The sequence below is a fragment of the Zeus faber genome (assembly GCF_960531495.2).
Source record: "Zeus faber genome assembly, chromosome: 22".
Classification (NCBI taxonomy): domain Eukaryota; kingdom Metazoa; phylum Chordata; class Actinopteri; order Zeiformes; family Zeidae; genus Zeus; species Zeus faber.
Window position 1 is genome coordinate 22873581 of NC_137209.1, and position 15000 is coordinate 22888580.

Here is a 15000-nt window from a genome sequence, read left to right on the forward strand (position 1 = left end):
TACTGTTGATAAGGGAAGTTTGTGACCCCACATTCTAGATTGGACTTCTGTTTATAGTGAGGAGTTCAACACACACACATACACACACACATAAGCGCACACACACACACACATATACACATACACACTCAGCATGAACTCAATTTGACTCCAAGACCCTTTAATGGCTTCACAAATTCACAAAACCCTTTTCCAATCATGGAAAAATCGCTGGGAATTAAGGAAAATGTCAAATGTCTTTGGGGAAGCAGATGGAAACTATTGAACGTCCCTGCCCTAGCTGCAGTGTGTGACTCTAGATGAGTTTCTCTGCGTTGAAAACCCTGAAGGGCCCGTGCACATGACACAGACGTCTCTGAAAACGTGGTCTGGATCCACACGCAAATGGAGTTTGAAGGAATTGCCAACGGAGCTTTTGGAAAAGGCGGGTTTCTTAAAAACTCTGTTTTCTGTGCTTTGGTGTGGAGGAAGTCAAACGGAGCCGGATAAGTAGGTGGGTATGTAGGTCACTAATCGGTAGTTTGATGGTGGATAGGTAGGTATAAGGTACATGAGGTCAGTGGGTGGGTGCATAGGGAGGTGGACGGGTGGGTCAGGGGATCTACAAGTAAATCACAACATAAAAAGTAACAAACGGTCAATTAAACACGTTGTTATAAATAACATGTAAATACGCTCTGCTTCTCCCTCTCTCTCCAGCTCCTGGACTGATGGGGATCGTTGGCGGGCGTCCAAGAGTGTAAGCTAGGAATTGAACCAACAACCCTGCTCGCGGCTTGCTCCGCCCTTCAAACTAGGGAGGGATTAGAACCCTCAACCCTCCTCACTCTGTGTCGTTGTGCTCTCAGCTCTCCGGTCCTGAAGCCGTTTTTCTTCCTCCATCCAAAGTCTGATCTGAAGGTAAACACTTTTTCTAAAGTAATACAAATATTAAATATTGAAATATAAGTACTTGTTGTAATATAAGTTATGAAATATATGTAATAAAAGTTATATAGTTAGAAAATAGTTATAGTTTGTAGTTTAAAAAAAATAGAACTAATCTCTTTTATAACAATAACTTAACTATAAAAAAATGGACATTTATTATTTTCACTTATTTTCTGTTGAAAGGTGGCATTAGTCAACGTGTCTTGGTGTATTTTCTAAATTAGTTTGTAATAACAGTCATAACACAGAGCTATTTTATTGTAATTACCTCAGTACATCCAGAACCTGACGTTGGCTGCCAGTGGAAAGCGACGCAACGTCCTGTTTCTAGTCTCTTACGTTAGCGCTAGTATGTAGCTAGTAAAGCCTGAAAAAAAAACGGATGAAATGCACAGTTTACAACCATATAAGGACTTTGACAATGTTATGAGTTTTGAGAAGTACATTATATGTCTTAAGCAGAGCAGTACGTTTCTGCGGCAGAGCAGTGAGTTTCTGCAGCAGAGCAGTGAGTTTCTGCAGCAGAGCAGTGAGTTTCTGCAGCTGAGCAGTGAGTTTCAGCAGCAGAGCAGTGAGTTTCAGCAGCTGAGCAGTGAGTTTCTGCAGCAGAGCAGTGAGTTTCAGCAGCAGAGCAGTGAGTTTCTGCAGCAGAGCAGTGAGTTTCAGCAGCAGAGCAGTGAGTTTCAGCAGCAGAGCAGTGAGTTTCAGCAGCAGAGCAGTGAGTTTCTGCAGCAGAGCAGTGAGTTTCAGCAGCAGAGCAGTGAGTTTCAGCAGCAGAGCAGTGAGTTTCAGCAGCAGAGCAGTGAGTTTCTGCAGCAGAGCAGTGAGTTTCAGCAGCAGAGCAGTGAGTTTCAGCAGCAGAGCAGTGAGTTTCAGCAGCAGAGCAGTGAGTTTCTGCAGCAGAGCAGTGAGTTTCTGCAGCAGAGCAGTGAGTTTCAGCAGCAGAGCAGTGAGTTTCAGCAGCAGAGCAGTGAGTTTCTGCAGCAGAGCAGTGAGTTTCTGCAGCTGAGCAGTGAGTTTCAGCAGCTGAGCAGTGAGTTTCAGCAGCTGAGCAGTGAGTTTCAGCAGCAGAGCAGTGAGTTTCTGCAGCAGAGCAGTGAGTTTCTGCAGCAGAGCAGTGAGTTTCAGCAGCAGAGCAGTGAGTTTCTGCAGCTGAGCAGTGAGTTTCTGCAGCAGAGCAGTGAGTTTCTGCAGCAGAGCAGTGAGTTTCTGCAGCAGAGCAGTGAGTTTCAGCAGCTGAGCAGTGAGTTTCTGCAGCAGAGCAGTGAGTTTCTGCAGCAGAGCAGTGAGTTTCTGCAGCAGAGCAGTGAGTTTCTGCAGCAGAGCAGTGAGTTTCTGCAGCAGAGCAGTGAGTTTCTGCAGCAGAGCAGTGAGTTTCTGCAGCAGAGCAGTGAGTTTCAGCAGCAGAGCTGTGAGTTTCTGCAGCAGAGCAGTGAGTTTCTGCAGCTGAGCAGTGAGTTTCAGCAGCAGAGCAGTGAGTTTCTGCAGCAGAGCAGTGAGTTTCTGCAGCAGAGCAGTGAGTTTCAGCAGCAGAGCAGTGAGTTTCAGCAGCAGAGCAGTGAGTTTCTGCAGCTGAGCAGTGAGTTTCAGCAGCAGAGCAGTGAGTTTCAGCAGCAGAGCAGTGAGTTTCTGCAGCAGAGCAGTGAGTTTCTGCAGCAGAGCAGTGAGTTTCAGCAGCAGAGCAGTGAGTTTCTGCAGCTGAGCAGTAAGTTTCTCAACAGTAAAGCGGTTCAGCGTGGTTGTAGCTTTGACAGGTGAGACAGGATGACTTCATAAACATGGAGGACCTGTGCTGCAGGTGCACGTGCACGTCGGTGCAGAGCTGGTGGAGACCTTTTCGGAGGCGGGGCCTGATGCAGCGTGGCAGGAAGCCACGCCCAATTCAGAGGGGGAGGAAGCCGATGCAGGTGAGTCCGAGTGAACACACACACACACACACACACACACACACACACAGGCTGCTTACAGTTGTAATTTCAAGGTGATTTTTACAGATGGAGAAAGAGATGCATGGACGGATAATGATAATAATAATAATAATAATAATAATAATAATAATAATAATAATGAAGTGGAAATTAATAGAAAATGTACAAAAATACTAAAAATTAACGACACATGGATACATTTGGTAATATACAATGATCCTTCAACTTAACAATAAACCTCTGCATCAACAAGTTACATTCTTCTGTTTGGTTTATCGCTGAGATCGCTGACTTCTTCTAAATCTGTTTGCTCACTGTAATTTTTCTCTGGAAATCAGTATTTTCCGACGGTTCTCGCACGACCTCGAGATAAATGTATTTCATATAAACATAATCCAGCTTCACGTCCCCCGAGCGGTGAGGGCTGACGTGCAGTTGCTGCTGTCTGCCTGCAGGGGGCCATGTGAACGACCACGGAGGCTCTGACACAGCTCGCTGGAGAGAGGTTTATTCGTTTGACGTTGTTGTATTTTCTTAATGACGTGTAAGTTTAATATTATACTTAATGATACGTGTTGGTTTGGCCGTCCTGGTCACGGCAGTGAAGCAGGTTTTAATTGAATTGATCAGGACTAAATGGAAGCAGCTCACGGTTGTTTGGTGACTGTGAGGAGCATTTTTAGACACACACACACCCACCCACACCCACCCACACCCAGACAGACAGACACCAAAGTCCATAATGAAGTAATAATGACTAAACAATGGATGTGCGACAAACAAAGCCGTCCATCAAGTGGCGCTGATTTAAAAAAACAAACGATGGGTTCTGTTGTTTATTCAGCTCCGCCCACAAAAATACTTCATGTGTGTGTGTGTGTGTGTGTGTGTTTGTGTGTGTTATCGTGTGTGGACCCGTGTGTATGGACTGACTATCAGACATCCGTCTTGCCGGTGGAAAGCAGAACGAATGAGGACGAACTAGATTACCTGATTAAGTTGAGGCTGAGCCACTTACTGTCATGTCTTCCTCATGTACAGAGGTATATTTGTATTTATGGTTATTTATACTGATGTTTATCTTTATATTGTGTTTATATTTAAGTTAATATTTATGTTTATGTTTATATTTTTATATATTTATGTTTATATTTATATTTGTATTTATGGTTATATTTATATTGATGTTTATATTTATGGTTAAGTTTCTATTTATTTTTATATTTATGTTCATATTTATATTTATGTTTATATTTACATTTACATTTACATTTAGTCATTGATCAGACGCTTTTATCCAAAGAGACTTACAATTATTCAAACAGCGACGGACGCAGCCATCAGGAGCAATGAGGGGTTAAGTGTCTTGCTCAAGGACACTACAACATGCTAGCAGGAGGAGCCTGGGATCCAACCAGCAACCTTTAGATCACTAGACCAACAGCTCTACCGCCTGAGCTACCATCCCCTACCATTTATATATACAGTACATATACATACGTCCTCAAATACATTGCGGGTTATTTTCAATTAAAATAATATATCCTCATACTCACAGTAATAACATATTACAATTAGTACAATAAATAACATATGACAATGTTGTTTTTTCATAACTTGTTACCAATGATGTAAAAATACATACAAATAAAAAATAAAAAATAAACAATTATAGAAGAAATAATTCAAACTTGTTGTGTTTGTCTCAGAGCTTCCCAGTGGACCTCACAGCTACAGGCTGGAGGATCTGGCCTTCACCCGCAGTGGAGACAAGGGAGACTCTGCCAACATAGGTAACACACACACACACACACACACACACACACACACACACACAGATTGAACGTTGGATTATTTCATTCATGTGTCCAGAAAATTAAAATCGTTGAGGAAACACTTGATCTTTAGAACATGTTTCATGATGTCACATTAAAGTGGAAATCTATGGATGATGTTAAAAGAATCACAACATTGAAACACATTGATATGATATTGATACGCAGTCGTTCTAGATGCAGAACTGTCCATCACAGACGCAACTAAAAAAGCAAAGTATATATAACAAATAAAGTTTATAACATTATGAGATTTTGTTTATTTTATTTACTTTTGCCTTGTGTTGCTTTTTTTTGATTGATTTTTTTGAGGTGACTATGATTTGAGCATCTTGCTGCAGGGACTTTGTGAAATTCAAATCTCTCCCTCTATCCCTCCCTCTCCTTCCCTCTGCCCCCTTCTCTATCTCTCTCTCTCGCTCCCTCTACCCTCCCCTCCCCCTCTCCAGGAGTGATCGCCCGCCACCCTCTCTTCTTCCCCTACCTGAAGAAGCACCTCACCCCTTCTGTGGTGGAGGAGTACTTCTCTCACCTCATCCAGCCCGGAACGAGGGATGCCGTCACACGGTGAGACAGGGGGGAGGAGGTGAGAGCGAGGCAGATACATTGAGGGGGGGGGGGGGAGAAGGAGGGAGAGAGAGAGAAAGAGAGTTAAACAGAGAGAGGAAGAGAGATTCATTGTGTTTGTGTTTAAAAAGAAAGAAAGAAGGTGAGTGCGTCCGAAAACAATTTGTGTGTGTTTGTATGTGTGCGTCACTTCTGTTTAACTCACTCCAATAACAGTAATCCATTCCCTGTCACATTTCTAAAGAAATCACACACACATACACACACACACACACACACACACACACCCACACACCCAGCCTCCAGCTGGGTGTGTGTGTGTGTGTGTGTGTGTGTGTGTGTGTGTGTGTGTGTGTGTGTGTGTGTGTGTGTGTGTGTGTGTGTGTGTGTGTGTGTGTGTGTGTGTGTGTGTGTGTTCGGTCTAATCACAATCAGATCAGTCTGACGTGTCCAGAAAATTGAAATACCTGAGGAAATACTTTTTAAGGCATACATGACATTAAAGTGGTAATCTGTGAGATTATTTAGTTAAAAAAAAAAAAAATCCCATATTTGATACTTTATTTATCTGGTACTTTATAACAAACAGCCGTTCAATGTGTTTCTGTTCTCTTTGCTGTTTTCCATTGTGGGTGGCGTGGTCCGTCACAGCCGCACTGAATTATCTAAAGCAGCGTGGAGGGTTGAGCTCAGTCAACGCTGGATAAGCAGTAACATTCACACAAAGATAAAAGTAAAAAAAGAAATGTCCCCCGCCTCCTCATGTGATCACGAAAAACAAAACAAAACAAATCAGTGGATCAGATGAAGGAAATGTTTGGAGAAAAGAAAGTGAAGATAGAGGAAGTGATAGAGGAAACCTGGACTCTGGGGAGAAGATATTATAACCGTTCTCATGGGATTGTGGGATGGATTACCACTTTAATGCAAGACAAGATGAAATTCATTACAAAAAGTTAGTACATTTATTTATTTATTTAAACTTTTTATTTTTCAAAAAAAATCATGCAATCAAATAAATGCATGAAAAACTGAGGAAATTAACCAAATAATGAAAAGAAAACCAACAGGAGAAGAAGGGAGACACGGTCCCCGGGGCCTCGGCCTGTTGGAAATGAAGCTCGTTAAAGTGTGAAACAGCTGCTCCAGGCTGAAATGCAGCGAATATTAAACACAGACTCACATCCCCGTCCTCTTGTAAAAGTGAAAAAAAGAAACCAAACAAAGGAGCGTGCGAGTACAACTTGAAAAGGTTCTATGTTGTTCCGTTGTTTGTCGCTTTTGTACGAACGAAATCCAATCGTCAACATGTTGAAGGAAAACCAGAGGAGGTGGTGACACGCAAGCTTTCAAGCTTTAGTTACAATCACAGCAAAGTTACTAGTTGCTATTCCAACAGTTGCTAGTAGCTATTTTAGTTGTACTCGTCAAAATGTAACCAGTGTCTATTCCATTGTTACTAATATATATGTGACCCACCGTGTACTTTAGGGTTTCGGCGGCTTTCGAGATTTTTATTTTTTTGCATCATTTGAAAGTGGAGAATCAGAGCTTCCAAGCGAGGTGTCACTTGTGCAAATCAAGCAAATATCTTTAAAGCTCTGACTTGTTAATGACAAGGGTTTGGCAAACTGTGATTCTGAGATAATCACCTTCAAAGTTTTCCCCACACCAGCTTCATTCAGCTCCCACAATGCAGATGGGTTGGAGGACCAACACAGCCGCATGGCTACTGAACACACTGCTGAATGGGCCAATCACCAACAGCTCAACAACACAACTAATTTTGTTTAAAAAAAAAAAAAAAAAGCTTTTTTTTTAACAGTAAGAAAAAACATGTTTTATAAAGTGGAATTATTTTGGAGTTTATAAGTACGAACAACACAACAAAATGTAGAATCTGTCAATAATATGAGTCTCAGAAAATCTGAAATCTGTAAATCTGTCACCAACCTCAACGGACTTCATCACGTCATCAACTTCTTCCGTTGTAACAACAACGGGCGTATCGTCGGTCTACTCCGGTGGTTCTTGAAAATATTCATCATCACATTAAGTTTGAAATCCACTGTTTGAAATGTTCTCCAAGTATTATCACATTCAGCAGCGCTGTGGGAGAACTGACTCTCATGGCGGAAAATTAAGTCCAGTACACGCTGCGAACACTGACTTGGATCCATCGCACTGGTCAGATTGATGTCCGAGATATGATTGAGAGCTTCCTCCACCCGCTTCACGTAATCCATAACGATACGGAGAAGAACGTTTTCACAGACAAGTGAGACCGAAACAGCCCCGCGCTGCGCTGTAACCGTCTGTTTACGGAGTGACGTAGGTGCGTGACACGAAGTTCTTGTTCTTCGCCATTTCACAGCAGTGCCTTTGTGTGTGTAAAAGTAGTACGATTTAAAGGTTGAACTCCATCAAAAGCGTTTCACATTGTGACTTCACATCGCATGGAATATGGAGGAATGATCTTCACCTGGACGCTCGCTTTAAAGGAAACCATCGATCGGCGCTGTTCAGCGCTGTTCAGCATCTCAGTAAGTGAACTGTGTTTCCCCATGTCATCTAACGGGAATATTTAACTCCACGGTTGAACATTTTTCGACTGTTTATAATTCAAACTTAGTTTTGAAAATACGTTGAGAGATAAAGAAAAAACACAAAGGAACACGAATCTGGAGAAATCTAATTTTCCTTCATGAAAGGTTTTTTTCAACTTATTTGGCTCCTCCTGGCCATTTTAGAAATGCGCAAGACGGCGCCTTTTGTTACTTATATCTATTCTGTTGTGACGAGTATCTCTTCCATTGTTACTCATACTATTCCATTGTTACTCGTATCTATTCCATTGTTGCTAGTATCTATTCCATTGTTGCTAGTATCTATTCCATTGTTGCTAGTATCTATTCCATTGTAACAAGTATATATTCCATTGTTACGAGTATCTATTCAATTGTTACTAGCATCTATTCCATTGTTACGAGTATCTATTCCATTGTTACTAATATCTATTCCATTGTTACTAGTATCTATTCCATTGTTACTAGTATCTATTCCATATTCATATCTATTCCATTGTTACTAATATCTAAAAAATCTGCATTATATATATATATATATATATATATATATATATATATATATATATATATATATATATATAAATGCAGATATTTTTTTTGCATATGATAAAATACAACAATTTAATAATATTAACAAATGAGACATAATTGCTGAACTTAAATGAACATTTATTTAACACTAATGTTATTGTCTCGCACTTATTTAAAATAAAAAATGTGTCAACTAAATATATGTCCACAGGTAATCAAAAAACTAATCTTTGAAAAGAAACAACAACTTGTGAATAAAAATTCATAATTATAAACAATAAAATAAATGAATAATAATAAACAGCCTCGTATTAAAGTCTGGTCGGGAAATAGAAGTGCAAGATTTATTAATTACAAATAAAGTATTTACAGAAAAACATCCAGTTTTTACTGAATTAAGTCGGACACCTGGCCCCTGATGCCCCGGGGGCCGTTTTGTTTTAGTGTGAATGGGCATCCAGGAAGCAGAATGAAACCCGGGCTTTTCCTTTCCCACTGAGGACAAATGCCGGATGTTAGCGGGTGTTACCGGGTTTGGGCGCAGTTGAACAGAGATACAACTGATATATATTATATTTATATATATATATTATATGTTGTTATTATTATTATTGTTATGTAATTATTCGGATGGAGTTGTCGTCCCGTCAGTTCACTAGACTGCAGGTAGTATGTTGGTCGTAGGACAGCTACAAGCCCCGCCCCGTGGCATCAGGCCCCGCCCCCGTGGTCCAGGCCCTGCCCCTCGTGCAAGGTCCCGCCCCCTGGCCCGTGACGACGGCCCACGGTGTCTCCACCCTTTTCTAACCGGAGGTTTGACACGGAGGCGTGGCTGCGGACTTCCTGTCTTCCGGGCGGAAACCTCCACCCTGGAGGAGCCAAAATGGCCGCCGTGTGAATACTGTCAAGGCCGTGGCCATCGGCTGAAATGGTTCTCTGGAACCTACTACACACACACACACACACACACACACACACACACAGACTCCCATAAAACACACTTTCTGAAACCACAGCACACAGTTACAGCCAACTTTGCGAGACCTGACACACACACACACACACACACACACACACACACACACACACACTGGTACCATATGTTTCAGCTCCAGTTTAACAAGACCTTTATTGGGTAGGGGTGTGTGTGTGTGTGTGTGTGTGTGTGTGTGTGTGTGTGTGTGTGTGTGTGTACTTAGTGTTGTTTGGCAGTGAAAGTGTGTTTTATGGAGCTTGTGCGGCGGTGTGTGTTGAGGTGTGTCATCGAGATGTAATTTCCTGTGTGTGTGTGTGTGTGTGTGTGTGTTGCAGATACACGCTGCCGGGCATCAAAGGGTTGAACTTCGTCCTGCAGCGCTGTCTGGGAGGGGGAGGAGTGGCCTCGCTGCGCAGCGACCCCCAGGTGACACACACACACACACACACACACACACACACACACACACACACAGGAAATTACATCTCGATGACACACCTCAACACACACCGCTGCACAACCTCCATAAAACACACTTTCACTGCCAAACAACGCTAAGTACACACACACACACACACACACACACACACACCCCTAATTGACACACAGAAACCTAACATACAGACACACCTAACACACACACACACCTTGTGCACTCATCGTATTTGTATTTGTATTTGTATTCCAAATTTCAAAACCAATTTAAAAAAAAGTCTATTTTTTCATTTATTTCCACGTTAACGTTTCTTCCCCCGATTCCACGGCAAACAATCTGAAAAGCACCGCGAGGCCCCGTGAGGCCCCCGGCATCCTGTCTTTAAACCTGTTTCAGGCTCCAGGTTCCACAATGAGTTAAATTACAGCAATTAATGTGTTGAGAATGAGAATTTAAAGTTTTTAATTTTATTTTCTTTATTTACAGAAATCAGTTTGACATTTTATTGGAATTAGTGGAAAAAAGGTTTAAAAAAGAATCGTTACAGAAATTTGTCTCAAAATCGTACAAAAATCTGTTAAAATAAAATTGTTGCGAAGTTTGTTTTTGTTTTTAAAAGTTGGTTTCAAAACAGTTACATTTTTAAAATTATTTACAGAAACAAAAATTAGAAGAAAAAAAAAGTTTAAACGTTTTTCTTATTTCAAAAACATTTACAGAATTAGTCACGAAAGGGTTTGGACTGCAAACTTGAATGTTTGAATGAAGAACTTCACCTTGAGTTATCATCCCTTTGTTGTTGTTGTTCTTCTTCCTCCTCTTGCAGTGTTGGAACACTCGTAAAAACCTTTTAACACTTCCGAGGAATCTGTGACACACACACACACACAGATGTTAGCATGTTAGCTTTACAGGTGTGTTTATTTTTACCTTTTCTCCTTCTCTACACGTCTCTCTCTCCCTCCCTCTCTCTCTCTGTCTCTCTCTCTTTCTCTCTCTCTCTGTCTCTCTCTCTCTCTGTCTCTCTCTCTCTTTCTCTCTCTCTCCCTCTCTCTCTCTCTCCCTCCCCCTCTCCCTCTCTATCTCTCTCTCGCTCTCTTTCTCTCTCCCTCCCCCTCTCCCTCTCTCTCTCTCTCTCCCTCCCCCTCTCCCTCTCTTTCTCTCTCTCTCTCTCTCTCTCTCTCTCCCTCCCCCTCTCCCCCTCCCCCTCTCCCCCTCCCTCCCCCCCCCCCTCTCTCTCTCTCTCCAGGGTAAAGCTTATGGTCAGATGATTCTGGACCTGAAGCTCACAGGGCTTCCAGACCTCAGGTCGCTGGTGGCATGAGACCCTGGACCTGGATCTGGGCCTGGATCCCGTTCAGTTCCAGGGAAGCAGGAGGACGTTCAGACGTTGAGGAGCTGAACCTCCTGAGCGTCGTCACCGTGTGATCACAGTTTAACTTTGGTTTGATTTTTATTTAGTTTGTTTCCAGCCACAGTCCGTCCCTCTCGGCATCACCGTGGCAACCAGCGCTGAACAAAGGCAGGCTCTCACCGAGGCCACTGGGCAGAGCGGGCGTGGCGGGGGCGTGGCAGGGGCGGAGCGGGCGTGGCGGAGCGGGCGTGGCGGAGCGGGCGTGGCGGAGCGGCGTGGCGTGGGCGGCGTGGCGGAGCGGCGTGGCGGAGCGGCGTGGCGTGGGCGGCGTGGCGGAGCGGCGTGGCGTGGGCGGCACACTTGGTGATATTTGAGGGGTACACGTCACCTGGGTTTGACCCGGTGTCCTCCCCCACGGTCCCCACGCAGCTGTTCTGCAGGAAGGTCCAGAGGGGATCCAACCAAACTGGGGGAGGATTCCTCTGATTCCAACTGAGCTTATTTATCTCTAATTACAAACAGGCAGAAACAAAAGGTCGTCCTCCTCCTCCTCCTCCTCTTCCTCCTCCCCTTCCTCCTCCCCTTCCTCCTCCCCTTCCTCCTCCTCCTCTTCCTCTTCCTCCCCTTCCTCCTCCTCCTCCTCCTCCTCTTCCTCCCCTTCCTCCTCCTCCTCCTCTTCCTCCCCTTCCTCCTCCTCCTCCTCCTCCTCTTCCTCCTCCTCTTCCATGTGGGAGAGTCATCCCCCCCCCCGCTGCGACATCCCAGAATCCTCTGAACGAGAGGAGAGGAACATTTTTCCTTCTGGTTCTGTTTGTTTTTTTTGGGGGGGGATCAGAGGTGGTGGCGTTGCCAGGTTGGAGGTATCCATCGGTGGCGGGGCCGCAGGAGGGAGCTCTGGGGTCCGGAATGTTCCGCGGTTTTACCCCAAAACGAGTCAAGCTTTGTTTGCTCCACCTTCCTGTTAAAACCTACATCTGAACATGAACCCAGGTTCAGACGGAGGAACTCAGTTTGTTCAAATTCCCTCCTTTAAAAACCAATGTGGACAAAAACACACCTGGATTTTAGCTCCGCGCCCGATTGGTTCGATATTCTTGGCCCCGCCCCCCGAGCTTCCCAGCCTCGCCTCTCTGATTGGGTCAGTTATTCGGGGCTCCGCCTCCCTGATCGCGCGCAGAGTCTGGCTCCGACTCACTGATTGGTCAAGAGTTCTCCGCTCCGCCTCCCCGGTTGTTGCCCCCCCCCCTGATTTTCCTCACTGTTCCGTCCAATACAAGCACTGGAACTGACACCTGGCGGAGAAGAGGGCGGGGCAACTGAAAGGCGATAGAGTGGAGATTTTATTTTTTTTTCTGATTCATGGGCTTGTTTGAATACCTCTTGACAAGGAATGTGGTACAAATTTCACATAATACAAAGTAAAATGATATTCTGATATGATGAATGATAATTTTTAATCTACGATAAGATACAAAAACAATATCAAATATGATTTACATACTGTAGTATAATAATGTTTAGTTCCTTTATTAATCATTTGTATTACTTTATTGGTAGTGATGCAGAGCCCTGTTGTTGACGTCATCTAACTTTTCTATGATTAGCATTTAAATTTAACATGAAAATACAAACTTTCCCAGCGATTCCCAAACTTTTCAAATCCTGTGCCTTTCTACCGCCAACGAAGCCTTGGATCAAATGGAGAAAAAACAAGTTGAATAGAATGTGAACGGACGCAGAAACAGTTTGGAGTCTGTTTTCTCCGAGGGACGGCAGTTTGGAATACAACAATTAAAGAATGACTGTCATTAAAATCCATTTGACCTCTGATGCCGTTGTTCTGTATGAACAGCAGGGGGCCAATGCTGCGACGACATGAATTGATGCTTTTGTAAAAAACGAATCTGAGGATATTAAAGATATTTTTATGATTTAACTGTTTGGAATCTGTGTGTGTGTGTCAGAGTAATTTTTCATTTTATTTTTTGCTCTTTTCGACGGGCGCTCCAACGCCGCGGTGTCACCAGGTCAAGACATGAAAGGGTTAAATGAATGAATTACCTTTAAAACAACAACAGGAATATGACATGAATATTCATGGAGTTGTGACGGTCTTGTCTGGAGAATGAAGCCTTTATGGAGAAAAAACAATTTTATACATTTATTCATTATTTGATGTTTTGATCACTTTGAAACCTCAAATGATTTTGTCAAATCGATGGAAACAAAGGAGTGAGAACCTCAAAGACTCAATAAATAAATAAATCCCCATTCAAACCAGGGAACTCACATTATATTGTATTTAAACCGCTATTTCGCATTTTATTGAAAACTACATTTTGAAATCCCTGTGGTGCATCGATCGCGTAACGCTGGCCACGGCAGGTTGCCAGGAGGAAGCCACGCCACCTCCTGTTTCTAGTCTCTCACGTCAGCGTTGGCGTGTCGCTAAAGAAGTCGATAAAACCCTGAAAATGTGGTGAAAAGCTCGGTTTTCCACCGTATCTTTCTTTGGAGATGGAAGGTTTCCCTTTGGGATTCAAACCTTTGCTCCATTGGAATGCGTTTGCAGCAGAGTGTAAGTTTCTCCACAGTAACGTGTTGTAAAACTAATCATAGAAATTGGTGTTTGTTGTTTTCATGTTTTTGTCTGTTGGTTAAACGCTCTGTTGTTGTTGTTGTTGTTGTTGTTGTTGTGAGCACCGTGAAGCTGTTTGTGTTGTGAAAATGTGTATTTGTGTTTTGTTAAAATCCAACATATCACTCAGTATTTTCTGTGTCAACATGAAAAGCCCGTAAGTAAATTAATAACTATATTAATAATAATAATAAATCTAGCTGCAGAGGAGGGGGGGGGGGGGGTCGCCCCTTCGTTAAAGTTCAATGTTGGGGTGTGCTTTGTTACATTTACATTTAGTCATTGATCAGACGCTTTTTTCCAAAGCCACTTACAATTATTCAAACAGCGACGGACGCAGCCATCAGGAGCAATGAGGGGTTAAGTGTCTTGCTCAAGGACACTACAGCATGCTAGCAGGAGGAGCCTGGGATCCAACCAGCAACCTTTCGATAGGGGACAGTCTGTGGGTGGGCGGTGTCTGTGGGTGGGCGGGGCGTGTCTGAAAGTGGGAGGTGTCTGGGTGTCTGCGGGTGGGTGGGCGGTATCTGTTGGTGGGCGGGGCGTGTCTGAAAGTGGGAGGTGTCTGGGTGTCTGCGGGTGGGCGGGGTGGTGTCTGTGGGTGGGAGGTGTCTATGGGCGGGCGGAGTCTGTGGGTGGGCGGTGTCTGTGGGCGGATGGGGCGGTGTCTGTGGGTGGGCGGGGCATTGTGGGTGGGCGGTGTCTGGGCGGGCGGGGCAGTGTCTGTGGGCGGGCGGTGTCTGCGGGCGGGCGGGGCGTTGTGGGTGGGCGGTGTCTGCGGGCGGGGTGGTGTCTGTGGGTGGGCGGGGCGTTGTGGGTGGGCGGTGTCTGTGGGCGGGGGGCGTTGTCTGTGGGTGGGCGGGGCGGTGTCTGTGGTGGGCGGGGCTGTTTTCATTCTGAAGGAGGGCTGCACGTTACGGCTGAAAGGATAAATCACCATAATTAATCAGGATTATTCGTCCGTTTTGTGGAGCACGACTCTTCCATGGCAACGTCGTAAGTCAACTAAAAAAATGCCTTCACCATAATCACGTTTTTTATAAACCTATAAATAGATAAACTCCGATACGTACAAACGTTTGAATCACAATAAGACTTTGTCCACATGCTGTCACGTACGTCCCGCCATCTTGGTGAGGTGGCGATTGTTGATCACAAACTTCTTTCCGCGATACCGAACCCATCTGGACGAAACTCGGACGACGCCTTGTTGGAAA

At 44.0% G+C, this 15000-nt stretch overlaps 1 protein-coding gene across 1 annotated transcript in view; it reads left to right on the top strand.

Annotated features, from left to right (window-relative positions):
- The window catches only part of LOC307247278 (uncharacterized protein), a 31730-nt gene extending 18649 nt beyond the window's left edge, over nt 1-13081 (top strand). The window contains exons 14-20 of the mRNA XM_080023391.1: nt 700-739; nt 849-900; nt 2729-2837; nt 4568-4651; nt 5143-5260; nt 9691-9781; nt 11041-13081. Of these exons, the coding sequence (XP_079879517.1) occupies nt 700-739; nt 849-900; nt 2729-2837; nt 4568-4651; nt 5143-5260; nt 9691-9781; nt 11041-11115 (569 nt within the window). The 3' untranslated portion in view covers nt 11116-13081. The remainder of the gene's footprint in view (nt 1-699; nt 740-848; nt 901-2728; nt 2838-4567; nt 4652-5142; nt 5261-9690; nt 9782-11040) is intronic.
- The last annotated feature ends 1919 nt before the right edge of the window (nt 13082-15000 follow it).